The 23,223-nt window shown below is 49.1% G+C and overlaps 1 protein-coding gene and 1 non-coding gene across 2 annotated transcripts in view; both read left to right on the forward strand.

Moving 5' to 3' along the window:
• The window catches only part of EFHD1 (EF-hand domain family member D1), a 44,258-nt gene that overhangs the window by 15,766 nt on the left and 5,269 nt on the right, over window positions 1-23,223 (forward strand). The window contains exons 2-3 of the mRNA XM_036254584.1: window positions 7,685-7,832; window positions 16,833-16,967. Of these exons, the coding sequence (XP_036110477.1) occupies window positions 7,685-7,832; window positions 16,833-16,967 (283 nt within the window). The remainder of the gene's footprint in view (window positions 1-7,684; window positions 7,833-16,832; window positions 16,968-23,223) is intronic.
• Window positions 13,310-13,412, forward strand: LOC118625908. The gene has a single exon (XR_004958760.1). It is a non-coding gene; the product is annotated as a U6 spliceosomal RNA (small nuclear RNA).

Genomic DNA, 23,223 nt, shown 5'->3' on the forward strand with positions numbered 1-23,223 from the left:
GTTGTACGCCTGGGCCAGCCTTGTGCACCCCCGCTCAGGGTCCGTGCTCCTGCACCCTGCACCACACCCATGAATGTGGCAGTCACGTGGACAGTCCTTCAACCTTTGGAAAGTCCTCTGTCTTTTTAACACCTGACGTCCCCAGGAAACGTCTCTCTGCCTTCACTGTGGTAACCTGTCTCTGTCTCTGGGAACTGTCACTGGAGGGGCAACCAGGGCATTGTGTAAGGACTGGCCCCATATCAAATCTTCCTTCCACAGAACCCACCTCTGGCGGCCGTGTCTCCCAGCTGCAGGCTTGGGCGTTAGGATAGAGGTCCTCCTGTTAACCTCACTGGGCCTAGTGACCTTGGGCTGGTTTCTTCATCAGCCAAACAGTACTGTACCCCTTAGAGGAGTGTGGGAGGTTTAAACCAGTTAAAATTGATCTGAAGGGCTTGGCTGGTGAGACTCTCTCCAAATGTTTGTAAGCTGGCAACATCAGTATTCTCCTGGCCAAAACTGAATGACTGCATATTTGGGCAGTCCAAAGCACCACGCTTTAAGACCAAAGTCAGAATCCATCCACATCCAGGACTCGGCAATGTGGCTCCTTTCATTTCAGCCAAAGGCTTCAGATATAAATTCTAAAAGGTAAATCTCCCAGTTACGGCAGCGATCTGTTCGTTGGACAGTGAGTACGTCCGTGCTCCCCGGCCCCGTGGGCAAATGGTATAAACTCATGTAATGATCATGCTTGCGTTCCTGCGCCCACGTAAAGCCAAGCTCGGGCGTGGAAGTCCCAGGTCGGTTCTGATCCATAGGAAATGGCTTTGCTGCCTGCCTCAGCTGTCACCGTCTGTCAAGCGGATGACGAATCACCACTTCACACCTGTGGAAGTAAACGTGGTGATTCAGCGCAGTGCCCAGCACTTAGTAAGCGCTCAATAAAACAATAAACAGAGGCAGCTGTTAGTAATTCTTCATAGGCCTTGTAAAGATGAAAAGGACTCCTGTACGGGACAATGCATGTGACCTGCGGAGCAGACCCGCTTTTGTTGTGGGCCCTTGAGTCCCATTGTGCGTGCTGCACGTATCAAGTCTCAGATGCTTGAGAAGAGCAGGGAACCAGTAAGATGACGAGGGGGACCTGGGGAGCTTTCCTGTCTCTCTTGCAAAAGCAGGCCTTGAAGGAAGGGGCTGTGGACAAACCCTCGTAGACCGTCTGAGTGATCAATCTCAGCTCCACGGGGAGGGGTGAAGATGCCACTCTTGTGGTCACTTTATAGTCCTGCCAGGGCTTACAGAGATGGCACTTGGCCGGCGCTTCCAGCAGGGACAAAAGAAGGCAGCCTTTGCTGAGTCCCTGGGAGAAGGCGGTGGCTGGCTCATGACCCCTTTCTTCCCTGTCTTTCTTGGCCTTGGAGATGTCCCCTCCTGGTCTACACACTGTCTATTCCTGTGCCAAGCTGGTGGCTCCCTGCAGGGCACCAGCGGGGCTGCCCTGACGCTGCCTTGGCTCTCTCCTCGGTCTGGGAGCTGCCCCCTGGGTGGTGGGCTCTGCTTCCAGGCAGGAAAAAGTGGTCAAGCCAAACTTTCCAGACCAGTTAAAGAAAGTGGAATTCCTGAACCTGTTCCCACTTTGTGGAGGCCCTTTCTGACATATTTGTCCTTTCTCAGAGGCCTGAAGGCTGTTTCAGGCTCGAGGGCCTAAAAGAAAGGTTTTCTAGCCCTGGCCGTTGTGGCGCCGTTGGTTGGCATCATCCCATGCACCAAAGGTCACAGGCCCGGGTTGCAGGCTCAGTCCCCCGTAAGGGGCATGCAGAGGGCAGCCGATCGATGTTTTTCTTTCTTTCCCTTCTTCTCTCTCTCTAAAAAAAAAATCATAAAAACATATTTAAAGGAAAAAACAAGAGAGGTTTTCTAAACCTTCTGGACGCCTCTCAATCAGAACTCCAGATGAGAAAAGTAAGAATAATGTCTCTGAGCCCCCCCCCCCCCCCCACGGCCTGCTGTCCACAGCCCCTTTGTGCGGGGAAGGCCACGTCACTCTAGCTTTCTAGGTTAGGTGAGTGGGAACCCTCGTCCCCCCCCCCCCCCCCCCGCACCGTAAGGACACATTCCCGCCTTGTTCCCTGACCTTTTCTTATCTCCATCCTCGCCCCAGTTTACCTCCTCTTCCTGGGCCTCCCCAGTCTTTTGTCCTGGGCTGTGTGGCTGCTCCCTTCCTGCCTCTCTTTGCTGTTGGTTCAACCCTAACCCTCTCGGCTCTGCCCCAGGAACCCACCTCGTGAGTTCGCTCTCCCTTCCGTCTCCTCCGCACACTGGGGGAAGTGCACTGTGCGCGGGGCAGCGTGGGGAGGACACTTCATTCCACATCTCGGCTGGCTCGGGGGCAGCTGTCCTGGCCGTTTACCTGGCTGCCCTGCTGGAATTGCCCCTCGGAACACCAGGCTGCGGATGCACCTGCTCCGGTGGAAATTCCCCAGATGCAAGCTGTGGTCAGGAGTCTGTGCTGTTTCCCTCTACTGAGCCTCAGACACATGACCGTATGGAAGGCTCTGGAAAGTTCCACACTAAGAAGCCTGTTTACTTCCACTAGGACTCCCTGTAAGGAGACCGTCCCTGCGGCCTGTTAGAACTCTCTTTTCTCAGGTCTCCTTCTAGTTGCCTGTTTTTGCCAGAAAGCGCTTCCCTGTGCGGGCTCAGGCCGGCTCTGTCTCCTCCAACAGAGCCCAGCTCGGCTGGCCTTTGGGAAGGTTCCTGAAGGCTGCTCTCTGCCTCCCTGGTGTGGGGCCTGAAAGGCCATCCACCTTCCTGGGCGCCCCCGCCACCCACCCACGTCCCCAGTGTGTGGGACCGGGACTGTGGTGGGGCAGGGAGGACTGTGGCTTCCTTTGTCCAGGGTTTGGAACTTTTTGTTCTTGCCGTTATGATTTTAGCCCCAAATTCACTGGAGTCTCGCAAATCTCTAGATGTCATGGCACAGAACTCTCCCTCAAAGCCTGTCCTTGGGAAAGGCTGTGGGGGGCTTAGTTTGGGGACCTTGCCTTTTTCTTATTTTATTTTTTTCTTTTTGGTTTTAGAGATAAAGAAGGGAAAGAGAGAGAGAAACATCGATGAGAGAGAACATCGACTGGCCGCCTCCTGCATGCCCCTGACTGGGGATCAGGCCCACAACCTGGGCACGTGCCCTGACCGGGAATCAAACTGGCGACCTCTTGGTACACTGAACCACACCAGCCGGGCTATTTTACCCATTTTTAAGTGTACAGTTCAGTGGCATTATGTACATCACATCGTTGTACAACCATGACCACCGTCTGTTTCCACGACTCTTTTCATCTTGTAAAACTTACTCTGTTAGCAATAACAATGAAATAACAACACCCCATTCCCCCCTCTTTCCACCACTATTCTACTTTCTCTCTGCGTTTGACTTTTCTAGGTAGCTAATATAAGTGGAATCATATAGTATCTGTCCATGTTGTAGCATGTGCCAGAATTTCCTTCCTTTTTAAAACTGAATAAAAAGCCCCTGTAAGTACACCCTACATTTTGTTTCTCCAGTCATCTATCCATGGGCGTTTGGGTTATTTTCCCCTTTGACTATTGTGACTAATGCTGCTATGAACATGTCTGAGTCCCTGCTTTTAATAATTGTGGGTGTATTGCTGGATAATGGGATTCTATGTTTAGGACCTTGCGTTCTTCCTTGCTTTGTTTCATCCCTGGACATCACCAGCTTATTGAGACCCGTCAGGCCTAGCTTCTGCCCCAACTTTGTGTCACCAGCAGATCTGATAGTTGGCACCCTTCCTAGACTGGCTTACAACCAGCAGCCAACCCACATAATTGTACAGGCATCGGCACCTGTTTTCTTTCCCCACCAGCCCGGCAGAGGGGCCTGGCTCACCCTGGCAGAGATGACAGGTCGGCCATGGTTTTCTGTTGGGCTGGCCTGACAATCTTGTTTCAAAAGTAAATGAGCATGTGATCCAGCAACCCCACTTTTAGATATATGCCCAAGGGAAAGGAAAATGTATTGTCACAAACACTTGTCCATGAGTGTTATAGCAGCATTATTCGTAACAACCGACAGTGGAAACAACTCAAATGTCCATCAACCCACGAATAGATCAATAAAATATAGTCTGTTTACACAATAGGACATTATTTGGCAACAAGTAAAAAGGAATCAAGAATGATTAACATATGCTACAACATGGATGAACCTTGAAAATATTAAGAAGCCAGGCACAAAAGGTCATACCATAGGTATGATTCCATGTCTATGAAATGTCCAGAATAGGCAACCCATAGAGACAGAAAACAAAGCAGTGGTTGCTAGGGGTGGAGTGGGGGAGAGGGGAATGGGGAATACTTGTACAGATTTCTTTTGGGGGTAATGAAAGCATTCTGGAATTAAGTAGTGATGATGGCTTCACAACCTTGCCAATATGCTAAAAACCACAGAATTGTGCAAAATAAAAGAATGTATTTTATGGTATGTATATTGGGTCTCAATAAAGCTACTATTTTAAAAAGAAGTAAAAACCACCCTGGCCGGTTTGGCTCAGCGGTAAGAGCATTGGCTTGCCGTCCGGAGAGACCCGGGTTCGGTTCCCGCTAAGGGCATGTACCTCGGTTGCAGTTTGTCCCTGGTCCTGGTTGGGTCGTGTGGGTGGCAGCCACTCAATGTGTCCCCTTCACGTCGATGTTTCTCTCTCTCCTCTCTCTCCCTCCCACTCTATCTGAACAAGAAATGGAAAAATGTCCTCGGGTGAGGATAAAAATAAATAAATAAATAAATAAATAAAAAAGAAGTCAAAGCCAAGTAAATAAGGGCCATCCCTGAATTATTTTTAGTGAACTGATGGCAATCATTGTTCCTTTTTTAAGGGCTCACAAACCGTCCTTTGGTAATACTAGGTCCTGGGCTGGTCCATCTGCGATTCATATGCTCTGCCTACTTCCTGGAAACCCAGAAGTACCTTACTCATCTCCAGACCCAGTACACCTGTCTTGTCCTTCAGCATCCTCGGAGCTCACCAGCAGATCCCGGGGTCTCATCTGCATCCTGTGGCACCTGGCACTGTGATTCTTCCGGGCCAGGAGGCAGTGCCCAGTGTGAGCAGAGAGCTGCTCAGTTAGAAATGCCATGCAGAGGGCGGTGGTGTCAGTCGGGTACCAGAGGGGCACGGACAGTGGTGCTGTTGGAGATCAGAGGAGGAAGGGGGCGGCCCCCATAGCTCAGCGGCATAGTATAGAAAGGCCACCAGAGAGAGTCAGGGTGGGAGGGTGGTATGTTCTGGGTGGGGAGAAAGGCATGAGTTGGCCACTGTGGCTGGAACAGGTCACGTTGGGGAGTATAGACCTCATCTCCAGCCCAACCACGTGGGCCTCAAAATACCACCAGCCCACAGAGAGAGATTTCTGGTCGCCTGCAGGCCATATTTCTGGTGGGTGGTGGTGTGGTTCCCAACAATGATGGTTTTTTTTGTTAGGTTGGGGGAAGGGTGAGATAGTGAAGACACCAGATTTGTTCTTTTATTTAAATGTTTAAAATAGACCATTTTAGCCATTAGGTGTCCATTCACATTCTCCTGTAACCATCACCACCATCCGTTTTCTCACCCCAAAGGGAAGCTCAAGCCCAGCGCCCTTCACCCTTTTTCACCTTGTGGCACACATAAACTCCTTGCTAAGATTCTGCGGCACACCAAAAAATACATTTTTTGCCGATCTGACCAAAAATAGGTATAATTTTGACTCATTTACATCATCTGACTATTGTTGGGTTGGCTGTTGTCATTTTTTATTTGACAATCTAAGGGGAAGGAAGTCGGTGCCCCTGACTAACCGTCAGGTATTGCATGATTTAAAAATGCTGGGCCACACCGGGTGAAAACCAGCTCTTTAGCCCATTCAATGGTAACTCCCTATCCCCCACTCCCTGGTAACCACTGTTCTACTGTCTGTCTCTATGAATTCCGGCTGCCCATATCGATGGAATCATGCAGTATTTGTCTTTTGTGTCCGGCTTGTTTCATCCTTAGCATAATGTTGCCAAGGTTCATCCCTATCGTAGCATGTATCAGAATTCCATTCCTTTTTATTGCAAATAAGATTCTATTGCCTACATATGCCGTATCCCGTTGTATGGCTGTGCCACACTTTGTTATCCATTCATTCGTCAGTGGAGCTCATGTTGTTTCCCCCTTTTGGTGATTATGAACGGATATGTCTTTTAAAACGAGGTGTTCATACCTGAGCATCAAAGGAACTCTGGGTAGCAGAAGATAAGATGGAGGCCAGGGAGTGTGTGAGAAAATGTTGTGACAGCCCAAGAGTGTGGAGAAGGGGGTGGAGTGGTCAGGAGAACGCAGAGGACTGGAGGATAAAGAAGGTCCTGTTGGGCTGACCCAGGCACTGGGGAGTAGAGGGAAGCGCTGGGTCCCCACGCGGAAGGCGGAGTCTGTTTCCAGGCACAGGGCTGGGGCTGGAGGGACAGCCAGCAGAGGGACAAGCTCTGTGGTTAAAACTCGGCCAAGAGGGCGGAGCCGGGTCCTCTCTTACCTGTCACTCACACAGAAGTGACCATTCAGATCTGGAGACTAGATGAGTGAGCCAGAGGGCAAAGCCAGAGTGCAGGGACCAGGCCTGGTTCACAGCCTCGTGTAGGAGCAGGAAGCATAAACAGGAGGCAGATAAGAGGAGGGATCGGTGGAGATGGGCGTAGGGAGACCCCAGGGGAGGCTCCTGGAAGCTCCGATGGCTCCGTGTGAATATTGAGGGTGCATGGGGTGCGTTCTTGCAACTCCTCTGTTGTCCTGTATCAGGAGATTCAGTTGATGTTTATTGACTAAAATGGGGGGAATAAAGGTAAACAGGAATATTTTTAATTTTGAAGAAACTATGGCCCAGTTGTGAAGATAAGACATGAGAGCAGCCCGACCGGTGTGGCTCAGTGGTTGAGCATCGTCCCATGTACCCAGAGATCACCAGTTGGATTCCTGGTCAAGGCACATGCATGGATTTCAGACTCGATCCCCAGCAGGGGGAGTGCAGGAGGCAGTCGACCGATGTTAATGTTTGTCTCTCATCAGTGTTTCTCTCTCTCTCCCTCTCCCTTCTTCTCTCTCTAAAATCAATAAAAAACATATTAAATTTAAAAAAAGACATGAACCCTGGCCAGTTTGCTCAGTGGTTAGAGCGTCGGCCTGCAGACCAGAGTCTTGGGTTTGATTCCAGTCAAGGGTACGTACCTGCATTGCAGCTCAATCCCTGGCCCTGGTCAGGGTCATGCAGGATGTGTCTCTCTCACATTGATGTTTCCCTCCCTCCCTCCCTCCCTCCCTCCTTCCCTCTCTCCCTCCCTCCCTCCTTCCCTCTCTCCCTCCTCCCCTCCCTTCCTCTCTATCTGAAAATCAATAGGAAAATATCCTCAGGTGAGGATGGAAAGAAAGACATTAGAACAAGCACGTAGTACAAGATCTACCTGGAATCACAGCATGCAGAGCTCAGCGGTGTTCTGAGGAGAGGGGCGGTCCCTTCTGTTGCTGTGATCTGGGTGCTGCAAGCAGGAGGCGTTTGAGTCGTTTTTCAGTAAATGAGGCCAAAGACTCACACGTCTGGGACAGTAAAACGTTTCTTTCTTCTGGCTGTGCCGTCCCTCATCAGCGCACTTCCTTTGACCCCACAGGTATGATGCCGGGCGGGATGGCTTTATCGACCTGATGGAGCTGAAGCTGATGATGGAGAAGCTGGGGGCCCCCCAGACCCACCTGGGCCTGAAGAGCATGATCAAGGAGGTGGACGAGGACTTTGACGGCAAGCTCAGCTTCCGGGAGGTACCTGCGTTCTGCGGCCCTGAGCCCTAGAGAGGGCGTGTCCCCGAGGACCCTCAAACGTATAGTCCCCTGGAGTACAAATGGCTTTGGCCTCTCCTGAGCACTGTTTGGATATTTAAACCACTGTCCTGCTTGTTAAAGCAGTTTAAGGGGCCCTGGCCAGTGTGGCTCAGCAGTTAAAGCATCGGCCCATGGACTGGAAAGTCCCAGGTTCGGTTCCTGCTAAGGGCACGCACCTCAGTTGCAGTTTGTCCCCAACCCCCATTGGGGTTGTGCGGGATAACCATTCGATGTGTCTCTCTCACGTCAATGTTTCTCTCTCTCTCTCTTCCTCTCTCTCTCTCCCTCCTGCTCTATCAGAAGATAAATGCAAAAAAAAATGTCCTCGGGTGAGGATAAAAAAATTAAAAAATAAATAAAATAATAATCATTTAAGGGGCAGGTGAACCTCAGTCCTGCCATGGGGAAAGATCAGTAAGCAGGCTGGAAATCGGTGTGGCCCTGGCCGGGTGGCTCAGCTGGATGGAGCACCATCCTGTACACCAAAGGTGACGGGTTTGATTCTCGGTCAGGGCACATGCCTAGGAAGGCAGTCGGTCGACATTTCTCTCTCACACTAATGTTTTTCTCTCTCTTTCTCTCCCCCTCTCTCCCCACTTGCTCTCTCTAAAACAAACTTTTGAACAAAGAGTCAGTATAGGTAGGATAACCTTATTAGGGTAAAATGGTATAAGTATTGAGACATCTGGAAGGATGTTCACCAAAATATACATAGTAGATATTTGTGGGTGTAAAGTCCTGGTGGTTTTATAATTTTATACTCTTTTATAGATTAAAACTTTTTATTTTTATAGTAAGCATTTAAAAGTAGTAAAAAAAGGCTGCCCTCTCTAGGTAGCTCAGTTGGTTAGGGTATTGCCCTGATATGCTAAGGTTGCAGGTTCAATCCCTGGTCACATACAAGAAGCAACTAATGAATGAATAAATAAATGGAGCAACAAATCAATCTCTCTTTCCCTTTCCCTTCCTCTCTCTCTAAAATCAATCAATAAATAAAATTTTTAAATAGTAAAAAAAGCAATTAAACAAAGGGTCATACTCTGCCCATGGCACCTCCTCCCCAAAGTCCTAGAATGGTCCTTTTGGCCTTTGAACCCTGAAAATGCAGGCAAAATTTTCTATGTTTGGGTATCTTCCTGAAAGTGCACATAGATGCACAGGCTGGTCCCCGGTGGGTGAGAAGGCTATTCCTGTTCGGGGGGGATACGTCTCAGGGCCACTGGTAAGGATCCAGCCCCAGAAGAAAGAGAATTCCATGTGTCATGTGTTTAAGTTTTATCAAAAGGCCTCTAGAGGTGGCCTGTATTAGAGTAACTTGGGGACAGCAGCCAGGCTGAAGGCTCAGGGCATTAGCCCAGCATCTGCAGTCTGTTCTCAGGCATGTCTTAGCTGGTCCCTCAGGAGCGGGGAGGGGAGATGACTGTCCTTCCTCGTGTTTACCCTTGGTTATTCCAGAAACAGTGGGGCACTGGCATCCTGTTTGCTGACAGTGAGACTTTGGCCAAGTACTGGACTTCTGTCCAGGCTAGACAGGGCCTTGGATGCTCTTCCTAGAGTGTCTGCAGCTGACTGGCAGCCACGAGCCCCTGTCCAGCTGTGATGAAACTGGCCTTGCCTCTTACTACCCACAGATCAACTCCAGATTCTCCCAGCTCGCCCTTTCCTGAACTGTCAGCTGTGGAGGTGGAGGATCACAGGACCCTCACAACTAGGATAATCCAGGCCCGCCTTCACTGCAGGGCTGGGAGCGAGAGGGCCAAACAGATCAGCGCTTGTCTGAAATCAGGCTCTAGCTCAGGGCCTGGCCTGGGCTGCAGCCTCTGGGGCACACGGCCTCCCATTGTCACTCACCATGGTCGCCTCCCCAGCTCTCTCTCTGGCTCCCTCACTGGCCATTTGGTACCTTCGTATCCTGCACGCTTGGTGCTGGCGTTGACTCTATCCAGCCCGGCAGCCCTGGGTGTGGAAGGTCAAAGCTTTGCCTTGGTGACGCTTTGGAGGCAGCTCCGAAGAAAGAGCTTCTGCAGCAAAGTTGTTATCTCTGGGAAACAGAAATTGAGAGGGTGTTGAGAGGTCTGTGCAGGTCACCAACTGAGCTCACACAATCCCTGCTCATTTTACCCAAGGGACCTCCAAACTTGCTCCTCCTAGAGTCCAAGATGCTTGGTTAGCGGCTGGTTTGACCATTTCGCACAGACAGTGGACAGTAGAGGCTTGGACATCCCCAAGGGTCCCGTGGTGGGTTTTTAACCCACCTCCAGCGCTCAGTGACCTACGCGTTCAGTCCTCTGTTAGTTCAGAGCCCCCTGCGCTCCCACCCTGAGCAGGTGTCGGCACATTTGCCGTTAACTCTGCTGATGTACTGGAAGGAGGCTCACATCAGACCTCAGTCTCACACAAGCTGCAGGACTTCAGCACATTGTTTTCCTCCTGTGCCTCAGTTTTTCTGTCTTAAAATGGGAATATTAACAGCTTTCCCTCAGGACTGTTGGGAGAACTAAGTTCTCTTTCTGTGCCGGTATCAGTGAGAACTCTTGGTTGTAAGTGACAGAAAGAGAATGCCAACTAATGTAAGTGAGAAAAGCCTGATAACTATCGGTTCACATACCTGGAAGATGAAGAGGTAGAAATGCTTTAGGCACAAGTAATCCAGCATCATTCCCTTGCCATATCTTGACATCTTGACTGTGCTTCCTTCTGTGTCCACCTCATCTTCTCCTTCCACGTAGGGTGTTGTCCCAGGGCCTGCTAGATGGCTGATAGCAGCCCCAAGGCACAGTGCCCTGGTTTAGCAACCCCAGTGAATAGAGGGCATCTTTATCCCAGAGTTCATACCAGTCCCAGAGGAAGGCTTCTGATTGGCCTTACTAGGGATGCACACCCGCCTCCTGGACCAATCATTGCATTCAGGGGACTGATTGGCAAGTCCAGGGGTTCCCAGGTAGACAAAATTGCTCACTTCTTCAATTTCTTTCTCACAACCTGGCATTTAGTAGGTGCTTAGTAAATATTGTGTTTCTTTTTCTTTTAAAGACTTTATTGATTTTCAGAGAGAGAAGAAGAGAAAGGGAAAGGGAGAAACATCGATGTAAGAACAAAGCATCAGTTGGCTGCCTCCTGCACATCCCCTACCGGGGATCAAGCCCTGACCGGGAATCGAACCAGCAACCTTTTGGTGATGGGAACGACACTTGACCAACCGAGCCACACCAGTCAGGGCATTGTGTTCCCTTTTTTAAACTCTATCAAGCAAGTCACACCCAAATAAAGCTCTGATACAGAAGGTAGGTCTCCATTAAGGACTATTTTGCTGCTTTTCCCCAACATACAAGGAAATTGATCTTTCTCTTAAACCATTTATTTTCCAATTATGAAAATAATGCATGCACATTAGGGGCATTTTTAGAAAATGGCATACATGGAATCACTAAAAATGATTAATGCAACGCAGTGTTGCATGACCAGAGAACAACTGTTGACAATGTAAAAAGCAGGGACCAAAGCACATTACTCAACTGTATGTAAAATGTGATTATTTGCATTTATGGTTTGTGTGCGACCAGACACGTAGAAGAAGTTGTAAGGATGGACCAAAATTTTATTGATTTTAGAGAGAGAGGAAGGGGGAGAGAGAGAAACATTGATAGGGACTCTTGTACGAGTCCCTATCAGGAATCAAACCTGCAACCTATGTATGTACCCTGACCAGGAATCAAACCTACCACCTTTTGGTGTATGGGCTGATACTCCAACCAGCTGAGCCACCTGGCTAGGGCTCCCCTTGAGTTTTGTGTTTTTGTTTTCTTTAATATGTTCTTATTACTGATTTGAGAGAGAGAAGGAGGGAGAGAGGAACATTGATATGAGAGGGTAACATCAATAGGCTGCCTCCTACATGGCCCCTACTGGGGATCGAGCCTGCAACTTGGACATGTGCCCTGACCGGAATGGGCGACCTCTTAGGTGCATGGGACGATGCTCAACCATGAGCCACACTGCGCCCTTGAGTGTTTTTAGACATCCTTTTAGGCAATGGCTACCTCCTTTTTGCTTAAGCCAAGGCTGTTTCTGTTACTTGCAGTCTAAGAACGCTAACTAATACGGGCACGTGTTTGCATCTCAAGCTAGAGCCATGACGTTTACATTTTCCCAAATTTATCAGAAGCATTTGATAGCTTGTATCTGAAATTGCTTTAAGCTTTGTCAGTTCTCTCTCTCTCTCTGTTTCTTTGTTTTCTGCTTCTCCTTCCCTCCCCCGCTCTTTGCTCATAGTCACAGCTAGGACACTTTCCAATTCTCCACAACATACCAGTCTTTGTGGACTATAAATAGGAAGGCAAACAAGGCTGGGCAGTTGGAGAAATTATCATTCAGGGGTTGCTGATTGCAATAAAATTAAATGAGAATGTCTGGTATGCTTTATGGAAGGCTGAACATTTTCAGGAGGAGCTGGACTTTTTTCTTCTTCACCTGGCTGGGGCGGGGCCCCTAACTTAGGACAGGGCTCCTATTGGTCATCTGCTGAGCGGGCCCAGGAGGCTGGGCCAGGCTCTGCTCTGGGAAGAGACTCATGAGGATACTTTAAGCCATTCTGTAAACACAAAGGAACATTGTCGTCTCCCCTTGGGATGGGAGAGACCTCCCCAAGGTCACCTGGGTTGCTAGGCTGGGGCAGTACACTGTCTTTCCTGGGCTGCCTCCGTGGGCCCAGAGGAGAGGCTCGTCGGAGGGGCTACCTGCTTTGGAGTTTGCCTTACAGAGCAGGGGGGCGGGGGGGGGGGTTAATTAAATGCTTTAAAGACAGGCAGGGTACTGAGGGACTGAGGGACGGATACTTCCCCCCTGCCCGCCTCACAGGGCTCGTGTTTGCAGCACTGAAGTCTCTGCTGCTCGAGTCTCTTCCACGAGAGCCTGACCACAGGCGTCCCCACCGCCCCCTTGCCCTCCCTTCTACTCTTGGGGGCCTCACCTCCGTCAACAGGCTCGTTTTCTTTTCTTTTTATAGCCAATATGTATGTATGTATGTATTTATTTATTTATTTTAATTTTTTTTTTTTTATCCTCACCCGAGGATATTTTTCCTTTTTTTTTTTTGTTCAGACAGAGTGGGAGGGAGAGAGGAAGAGAGAGAGCGAGAAACATCGATGTGAAAGGGACACATCGAGTGGCTGCCACCTGCACGACCCAACCAGGGCCGGGGACAAACTGCAACCGAGGTACATGCCCTTAGCGGGAACCGAACCCGGGTTCCTGTGGACTGCAGGCCAACGCTCTAACCGCTGAGCCAAACCGGCCAGGGCTGTATGTATTTATTTTTAAAAATAGTTGAATACACTTCTTTTATACAGGATGGGGCAAAAGTAGGTTTCCTGTTGTCGTACAGAAAATAATACAACAGTTACTACAAGAACAAACTGGTGCTGGCTTTGGCAGCACAGGTACTGGAGTTGGAAGGATGCAGAGACTAGCATGGTCCCCTGCACAAGGATGACACGCAGGTTCGTGGTGTTCCACGTGTTCAAGGGAACCCTCGTGCACTGCTGGTGGGAATGCAGACTCGTGCAGCCACTGTGGAAAACTGTGGAGATTCCTCAAGAAATTAAAACTGGAACTGCCGTTAGACCCAGCAATCCCTCTGGGAATATACCTTAAGAATCCTGAAACACCAATCAGAAAGGACATATGCCCCCCTATGTTCATGGCAGCCCTATTTACAGTAGCCAAAATATGGAAACAGCTCAAGTGCCCATCAGTAGATGAGTGGATAAAAAAGCTGTGGTACATTTACATGGCCGTAAAAAGGAAGGAACTGTTACCTTCTGTGACAGCATGGACGGACCTGGAGATTATTATGCTAAGTGAAATAAGCCAGCCAGAGAAAGACAAATACTGTAGGATCTCACTCATATGTGGAATCTAAAGAACAAAATAAACTGACAAACAACATAGAAGCAGAGTCATGGGTACATGGTACAGACCGACAGATGTCAGAGGGGAGGTGGGCGGATGGGATGAATGGAGGTGGAGAGAGTAGCCGAAGAACATGTACGCATAGCTCATGGACACAGACGACAGTGGTGAGGGCCAGAGGAGGGGGGGTCTGGGTGGAGTGGAGCAAAGGGGGAGGCAGGAAGGGGAACATCTGTAATAATGTCAACGATAAAAATAAAATATAATAGCCCGGCCAGTGTGGCTCAGTGGTTGAGCATTGACCCATGCACCAAAAGGTCGCCAGTTCGATTGCTGGTCAGGCACATGCCCAGGTTGTGGGCCCGATCCCCAGTGAGGGGTATGTGGGAGTCAGCCAATTGATGTTCTCTCTCATTGATGTTTCTCTCTCTTCTCTCTCTAAAATCAATAAAGAAAAATAAAGTATAATAAAAAAAAGAATAAACTCTGTTTCATGTACTCACAACTGTAAACCTACATTTGTCCCATCCTGTACTTGAACTTGGCTCTCAGACGTATAAAATGAAACACTGAAGTGTCTTTATATTCAGTGATAGAGCCGATATCATTATACCTTTAATATAACGATGTTAATATTTTCCAAGCCCCGAGCGTGTTCTGGCTCGACAGCCTGCAGCAAAGTGAGCCTTTGCCGGCCCCTAGTGAGAGAGCAGGAAGCTGCAGGTGGGTGGACCTGGCTGCTGCCCAGCCGGCCGCGGCCCTGCACAGCTGCACATCCCTGAGCATCCGGCTTCGGCCCTTGCTTTGCCTTCGGCAGTGCTCACGTGGGGTCAGGACCCCGAAGCAAGAATTACAGAGAAAGCTGTATTAGCGAGACTTTTGGGGTGGTGGTGGTGGAGGTCGAAACTTTGACTTAATGAAACACATCCTTCTAGGGATTAGAAGCCTTGGCAATAAGACCCCAGGTGGGCCCTGGCCGGTTTGGCTCAGCGGTTGGAGCGTCGGCCTGCGGTACAGAGAGACCCGGGTTCGGTTCCCACTAAGGGCATGTACCTCGGTTGCAGTTTGTCCCCGGCCCTGGTTGGTCGTGCGGGTGGCAGCCACTCGATGTGTCCCTTCACGTTGATGTTTCTCTCTCTCTCTCTCCCTCTCTCTCCCTCCTGCTCTATCTGAACAAAAAATGGAGAAAATGTCCTTGGGTGAGGATAAAAAAAAAAAAGAGCCCAGGTGGAGTCTGGAGAGCATGTCGAAGGTGTTTACCTCTCACTGTGCTTCAGGAAATGCTGTGTCCTCTGGAGAAGCCCTTCGATGGTCATGCAAAAGAACCCTAACGCCTGAAATGTCCCTGCTTTTTTCCTCCCAGTAGCACCTGAAAACCTGGAGAAGCCTCTTTCTGAGGTGACGTGGAATGCATAATTCATATTCTCCACAAAAGGAAACATGAATTAGAGAATTTGGATAACAGTGAAAGGAGAGAAGTTAAAAGCCATCAAATTGACTTGGGGCAGGAAGCCGGAAAGCGGGGTGGGGGGGGGGGGAGCTTGGCCTGTTTGTTTATTTTTAAATGCATTCTATGGCGGCCCCAGTACATGTTGGCTTTAAAGATTAACTCGTTCAGGTCGCATTTTGAATCTGAAGGAGAAGATGGATTATTCAGTAAATGAAGTGGGGATTACTAACTAACCATTTGGAGGAAAATAAGGTTAATGATCAACATCGCACGATAGAGCAGAATAAATTTCAGAGATTAAATATTTACATGTTAAAAAAAAGTTATAAAAGCAGTAGACAACAACATGGGTGATTGTTTCTATAACCTTGGTGGCGAGGAAGGTTTTTCTAAGCATAACACTGGTGAGAAAAAGAAAAGGGTTGATAGACTTTTATGTAAAATTTTTGAAAGTCAAAAAGTACATAAACAGAAAGGGCAAGACGGAGCCAAAGTATCTGAAACATATCTATAAAGATGTTTTGGGAAACACTAAGAAAGGTAAACAATCTAATGGAAAATGGGACACATCGGAAAATAGGAATGATGAAAACATCAGGAATATGGGATTATTTAATTTAAGAAATAGTCTGTACAGCCCTGGCCGGTTTGGCTCAGCGGTTAGAGCATCGGCCTGCGGTCCAGAGAGACCTGGGTTCGGTTCCCTCTAAGGGCACATACCTTGGTTGCGGTATGTCCCCGGCCCTGGTTGGTCGTGCGGGTGGCGGCCACTCGATGTGTCCTTTTCACGTCAATGTCTCTCTCTCTCTTTCTCTCTTCCTCTCTCTCCTTCCCACTCTATCTGAACAAAAAATGGAAAAATGTCCTCGGATGAGGATAAAAAAAAAAAAAGAAAGAAAATAAATAGTCTATACAGGCCTGTCAAACTTCTTTCCTGGCTTTGCCAGTGTTTTGCTTTTATAGCTAATGCTCCTGTAATGTTGGTGTAAACTTTTTGGAGACTAGATTCCCGCAGTGCAATCGATGATTGGCAGGGTGAAAGCATTTCATTGTTGGTAAATATTCCAAAGTGCCCTTCAAAAAATTTGAATCAAAGTTTACACTCTCATAAACTAGATATCAGAGCACCCATGGCCCTAAATCCTTTTTAAAAATGGCCACGTTTTCTTTGTTGACTGTGTGATAAGGGAGAAACTGATGGGCACTCACGCACATCTCCACCCTCTATGTGGGCTTGCCAATAGCGCTCTGTGGCCCTGGCCAGTGGCTCGGTTGGTCGGAGCATCGTCCCCAGAGCACCGAAGGGTTGTGGGTTTGATTCCTGGTCAGAATACATACGTAGGGAGGCAGTCGATTGATGTTGCTCTCTCATATCTATGCTTGTTTTTTTCTTTTCTTTTCTCTCTCTCTCTCCTTCCCTTTCTCTTTAAAAATCAATTAAGAAAAACATCCTGGGGTGGGGATTAAAATAATGATGATGATGATTAAAGTAATGATGATGGTGGTGGTGGTGGTGGTGGTGGTGGTGGTGGGCCAAGGAGGTGGTGGTCAATGTCTCAGCGATGTCGCTTTCCCCACAGTTCCTGCTCATATTCCACAAGGCTGCGGCCGGGGAACTGCAGGAGGAAAGTGGGCTGATGGCCCTGGCAAAGCTGTCTGAGATCGATGTTGCCCTGGAGGGCGTCAAAGGTGCCAAGGATTTCTTTGAAGCCAAGGTAGGTGGCTTCTTCCTGTGCTGGGCCATCGCCCCTCCTCCGCCCACCAGACAGGACCCCAGTTGGTGCCCATCTCCTGAACTCCCTCAGGTCAAGCTTAAGATAGATCATGCGTGATCGCAGGAAATGAGAGTGTGTGTCTGTGCAATCTGCAAATTCAAAACAAAACAGGAAAACGACCGGATGTAAATGCATTAGAGCCTGGTTTCAGATGCCAGCAGGTTTGCTGATACAACACTCCCAGATCGACTCTTGATGCAGACCTGCCTAAAGAATTCCTCCCCAGCCCTGACCACATTTGAGTTACTTGGACAGCCACGTCCATGTTTGTATCGTACACACTTATGTGTAAACCAGTGAATAAAAATAGGGCCAGAGGATGAAGCCTCGGTGACTTCCCCCAAATTTGCTCCGTTGACAATGGCTGGGAGTTGGAAAGGAGTCTGTCTTGCACGGTCTTGGATCTCTGCCGGTGCCTCCATTCATTCACACGTTCATCCAGCCGTTGAACGTTTGTAGGGAGCCCACCCTTGCCGGGCGCTTCGCTTCAGCTCTGCGGAGCACACCTGTGGAAAGAGATCAGGAGAGCCCTCCAAGTGCTCGGGCCACCACCGCAGTGGAGTGCAGTGGGAAGGAGGCTGCCTGGCGTCAGATTCTGCCTCCTCCTGTACCTGTGCGTGCCTCAGTTTCCTCATCTGTACAGTGGGGATGATGATGAGGTTGCCGTGAGGATTACATGAGTTCACACATACACAAAGTGTTAAGTATGTGGCTCGTCGTGAGTACTCCGTATGTGACATGAGCTGTTGGGACTCCCTACCACTCCAGGTGGGAGCCAGCCTCTTAGGTGGTTTTGACGTATTCCACTAGTCTGCCCAGAAACAGTCCTTGCTGACACATCCCAGCCTGCTCGGGCCCTAAGCACACCTCTCTTCTCACCTCTCTGTGATGCCGCTTGGAGAAACAGCCCGTCTCTGTGCCAACACGTGGACTGACTCCTGGTGGACTCTGCCTGAATTCCTACCGCCGTCTCCTGACGGTGTCAGCGCAGGCTGGCCACTCATTGCACCGTCAGCACCAGTGTTGTGTGTCCAGCCTTGAAAGCGGTTTGGCCCTTCCTTCATGATGTAGCGTTGATTCGACCCAGTTCCTCCCAGCAATGCCAGGCACCACATTAAGCTAAGGGGACAGGAGGGCGTGGTAGACAGAACGTTTGCCCTCCACAGGGCTCACACTCAGTCTAGTGAGGAAAGCAGACTGTCCGCCTTGGTAGACGGGGAGGAGAGAGGCAGGGCTGATTCCGGTGGGATGGGTCCTCCCATTCATTGACTGAGTTAACACAGCACATCTCTCGTGTTGTCTTGGGCAGGGCTCTATGACTGAGACCCATCTTAGCAGGACACTGGATTTTTTTTATTTTTTAAAAAATAATTGTGTCATATTAAAAGAGGCAGGGTTTTATTTGTTTATTTATTGTTTTTAATCCTCACCCGAGGACATGCTTAGAGTGAGGAAGGGAGAGAGAGAGAAACATCTATGTGAGAGAGAAACATTGATCGGTTGCCTTCCATACGTGCCCCCACTGGGGCTCGAACCAGCAACCTTGCGGTGCACTCCACCACTGAGCCACTCTAGCCGGGTTTAACTTACATGGAACAAAATTTTTTTTTTTCTTTATTGATTTTTACCGAGAGAGAGAGAGAGAGAGATGACAGAGAGCATTGATTGGCCACCTCCTGCACGCCCCCCACTGGGGACCGGGCCCACAACCTGGGCATGTGCCCTGACTGGGAATAGAACCAGCGACCTCTAGGTGCATGGGTCAACTCTCAACCACTGAGCCACACCAGCCGGGCTTATTTTACATTTTTAATAATATATATCTTTAAACTTGGAGCTGGGGTAGGTGGTGGAAGAGAGGAGGAGCCCGGAGCTTAGCCAAGTGCTTTTGTCAAAGTCTGTGTGAAGTCTCTGGGAACGTCTTACCAGCATTCAGAGTTCTCGTGATCCAGTTCTGGCCCCTCCCCAGCCTCGTCCGCCCCATGCACATTTCTTCAGATACTGCCCCGCTTGTCACGACTGTCTCGGTACCTGTTGTTTCCTCCGCCTGGATGGTCCCGTCCAAATGCCTCTTCCTAGAAAACTCTCCTTGTTCTTTGAGACCCGTGTTAACGAGCTGCCTCCTGTTGGCTGCGTTCCCTGACTCTCCTGGCCGAGAGCGTCTGTCCCCTTCTGCTGCCTCCGTTCTGAGTGGAAGTGGTGTTATAATTTATCTGTTCATTCTTGGACACTCCGGGCAAGTGCATGAACTGACCCAGCTTTCTGGAGAGCGTTTTGGGGCTGTTAACATCTCACATCCTTCACCTGCAGCTTGGATTTTAGCCTTGGCCTTCAGAGACACGTGCAAATGCGTATAGAAATATAGGCCAGGCTGTCAGCTGGTATGGCTCAGTGGTTGAGCATCCACCCATGCACCAAGAGGTCACCAGTTTGATTCTCGGTCAGGGCACATGCCCAGGTTGTGGGCCCGATCCCCAGTGGGGGGGGGGCATGCAGGAGGCGGCCAATTGATGTTCTCTCATCGGTGTTTCTATCTGTCCCTCTCCCTTCCTCTGTCTCTAAAATCAATAAAGAAAAAAATTATTTAAAAAAAAAAGAAATATAAGCCAAGCTCTTTCTACAGCGCTCTTGACAATAGAGAGAAACTGGGAACGACGGAAGCTTCCATTACCAGGGACTCGATCCATCTGTCCCACCCACACATCTGCACACCCTGCAGCCACGCGTGTGTGTGGACAGATGTCCAAAATGAATGAGGCAAAACAGTTTGTTTGAAACCCCATTTTGTAAATATTAAATATACCCTGGATAATTATATATCAAAGTATCAGCAATACCTGTGTCTGAGGGACTTTTTAAATATATATATATATTTGTAATGTTTTATAATTTGGGTACATTATTTTTATAACCAGGAGAAAAGATGAAAAGAATAACAATAAAATTTTTTGAACTTGTTATGTTTATACGTCTGCCTCCCCACCCAGAATCAAAGGCAGAGTAGGCGTGTTATCTTTGTAATTACAGTGCCTGGCATATAATGGCCCTCAATAAACATTTGCATGAATGACAAATGGGGGGAATCACCCCTTGAATTTGGGAGAGGGCCATAAAGGAGCTGACGTTTTCGACAGATGTTCAGAGATGAATGGAGACTCACCTTGTAATCAAGGAAGGGAAGGCGTTCCTGCCGTGGGAACGGCCGGAGCGGAGGCTCCAAGGCGTGGAGGGTAAGGAGTGGTCTGGAGGCTGGCCCTTGTCCGCACTGGGCACACTGGACAGGCAGTTCTGGGCTCCGCTGGAGGTCGGGCCTTCCCCAGCCTGCTGACCACCAGAACTCTCTGCAGGCCAGCTTCCCAGGCCCCACCCAGACCTACCTGGGATTTTCCCAGGAAACGTGGACTTGAATGAGCTCTGCAGGTATTTCAGTGTAGAGCCAGGCTTGGAAAGCGTAGGGCAATCGCGGGCGTCTTAGAGAAGTCTGAGCGGGACCCTGACGTGATCTGTGGTGGGCACTCTGAGGGCCGACTTGCCGGGGGAGAGGCTGGACTTGGGAAGCTCCCACAGATTCTGGGGAATTGTAGGTCCAGTGACAGTAGTGACGGTGGGACTGGGGAGGAGGTGGGATGGATCTCCAAATCCCCAGAACGCTCAGTATTGATGACCACTTGATTGCAGGTAGGACAGAAAACACCACAAGGCGTGCAGAGCTGTGTGGAGAGGGGTTGGTGATATTTTTTTCCCATCAAGACAGGACCTCCATCCTGCCATGGGAATAATTTAAGGAGGAAAAGTTATAAATTGGGTTTTAGAGTTAAGTCTAAGGTGACTTATGGCTAAGGGGAGGCATGCCCCTTCATTTGAAGGGCATGTTGGTTGCAAATAGTTTCTGTTCTCATCTTGTTGGATAGAAGTTGGCCACACCTGGCTGCATGGGAGGCTACAAAATGCCTTTTTTCCTGGCGTTCTGTGTGCGCAGCTGTAATTCTGCTAGTAGGGAAGATGCTGAGGGTCATGGAATAATCTCTTCCACCCATGTCCATTGCTAAACCAACTGGCAGGGGCTACACTGTCATGACCCTGACGGGGCTCTCTCTCCTGGAGCCTGGACCATGGGGGAAGTCTCATAGGAAGAAAAGAGGGGGGAAATGGATTGGATGCTTCACGAACACCCAAGCACACAGGTCACAGGAGCTCTTGTCACAAGAGACAAGGTGGAAACCATGAACTGGGGGGATTGACCAAATGCTACGGCATAATGGTGACCGGACTGTGAGGAAGGAAGTAATCAGAGGTACGAGGAAACCCTGGGGAAAATGCTCTTTTGGAGCACGGGAACAATTTTAAGAAGACATTACACCAGATGAGGCCAGAGCAGAGGGCTCAGGTCTAGCAAGTGGGTCTATGGAGATTTCTGAGAGATCAGGTTGACTGGAGAGGGCAGATTGCAATAGGGTGAGGTGAGTGGGAACCGGGGAGGAGGGGCCCTGAGGGCTGATTCCTCTCTGGAGGTTGGCAGGGGAGTCCTGGACCAAGTGGGGACGGCAGCTTGGGATCAGGGAAGAACTTGGGTGGGTGTTTTTTAGCCTAGACATAATAGATGCTGGCATGCGTTTAGGTCCCAGGGAAGTGGTCCGGGGAGAAGGAAACAGGAAGACCAGGTGGGGTGATGGATGGGATGAGGACTTGGTAGTCACAGAATCCAGAGAAGAGGTGGACTTTTACAGTGGAGAAGAAGGACCCCGAGTGAAGGAATCGCAAGGGTCCCTAACCCCTCTGACCTGGCTGGGAATGGTGGGCAGGAGGGGCAAGTAACAAACATGGGGGTGTTGATGACGGGTGAGGCCCTCTGCTGAGCGCTCCAGAGGTACGTGGTGGTGTCCCACCTTGCAGAGGAGGAGACTGAGGCTTAGTCAGTGGCTTGTGTAAATGTTTAGCAACTGGCTCTCTGAACTAATGCCTAAGTTTATTACATGATGAAATGTACTGATATAAAGAATATGTAGCATACAACTTGCAAATAATAAAATATACACTGCTTTCATCGTCACCTTCACATAGCCTGTTGATTCTCCAAGAAGGGCTCCTTGACTTTTGCTAGACTCTTGTATGGTGACAACCAACAAAGCAACGTAGTTCCAACATGAGTGCTGGTTGATTTTTTTAAAATTTTTGTTTTTTAATTCTCACCTAAGGACATTTTTTTTTTTTTTTTTTTTTGCATTTATCTTCAGATAGAGCAGGAGGGGGAGAGGGAGGAAGAGAGAGAGAGAAACATCTATGTGAGAGAGACACCAAGTGGTTGCCACCCACATGACCCCAGCAGGGACTGGGGACAAACTTCATCCGAGGTCCGTGCCCTTTGAGGGAACCGAAACTGGTCCTTTCTGGTCTGCAGGCCGACGCTTTAGCCACTGAGCTAAACCGGCCAGGGCTGATATTTTGTTTAAGTTGATTTATAAGAGCCCTGGCCGGTTTGGCTCAGTAGTTAGAGCTTCAGCCCTCAGACCAAAAAGTCGTGGGTTTGGTTCCCATCAAGGGTACATACCTTGGTTTTGGTTCATCCCCAGCCCTGGTCAGGGTCGTGCGGGAGGCAACCAGTCGATGTCTCTCTCTCTCTCTCTCTCTCACTCTCTCTCTCTCTCTCTCCCCCCCCCTCCCTCCCTCCCTCCCTTCTCCTTCCCTCCCACTCTATCTGAAGACAAATGAAAAAATATCCTTGGGTGAGGATTAAAAAAAAAGTTGATTTATAAGAATCAAGGGAAAGGACACATCTCAGAACTTCATTCATTCCTCAGTGATGGGTGAATTTGATAATAGTTTTCAAACATTGGAAGAACATGCTCTCCATCGGCTCATGGACCAGAGAGTCCCAGGTTCGGTTCCCACTAAGGGCACATACCTAGTTTGTGGTTTGTCCTCAGCCCCGGTTGGGGTTGTGTGGGTGGCGACCACTCAATATGTCTCTCTCACATCGATGTTTCTCTCTCCCTTCCTCTCTCTCTCCCTCCTGCTCTATCTGAAGATAAATGCAAAAAAAAAAAAAAAATGTCCTCAGGTGAGGATAAAAAAAAAGTACATGCTCTCAAATTTGTTTTGGAGCTATCCATGATGTAAAGGCTTCAGACACTACACATTTTAAAAATGTAATCGCCATTTTTAACATTTTCCCTTCACTTTTTAAAGAAAAGACTGT

Source organism: Molossus molossus, unplaced genomic scaffold, assembly GCF_014108415.1.
Source record: "Molossus molossus isolate mMolMol1 unplaced genomic scaffold, mMolMol1.p scaffold_m16_p_11, whole genome shotgun sequence".
In the NCBI taxonomy this organism is placed as follows: domain Eukaryota; kingdom Metazoa; phylum Chordata; class Mammalia; order Chiroptera; family Molossidae; genus Molossus; species Molossus molossus.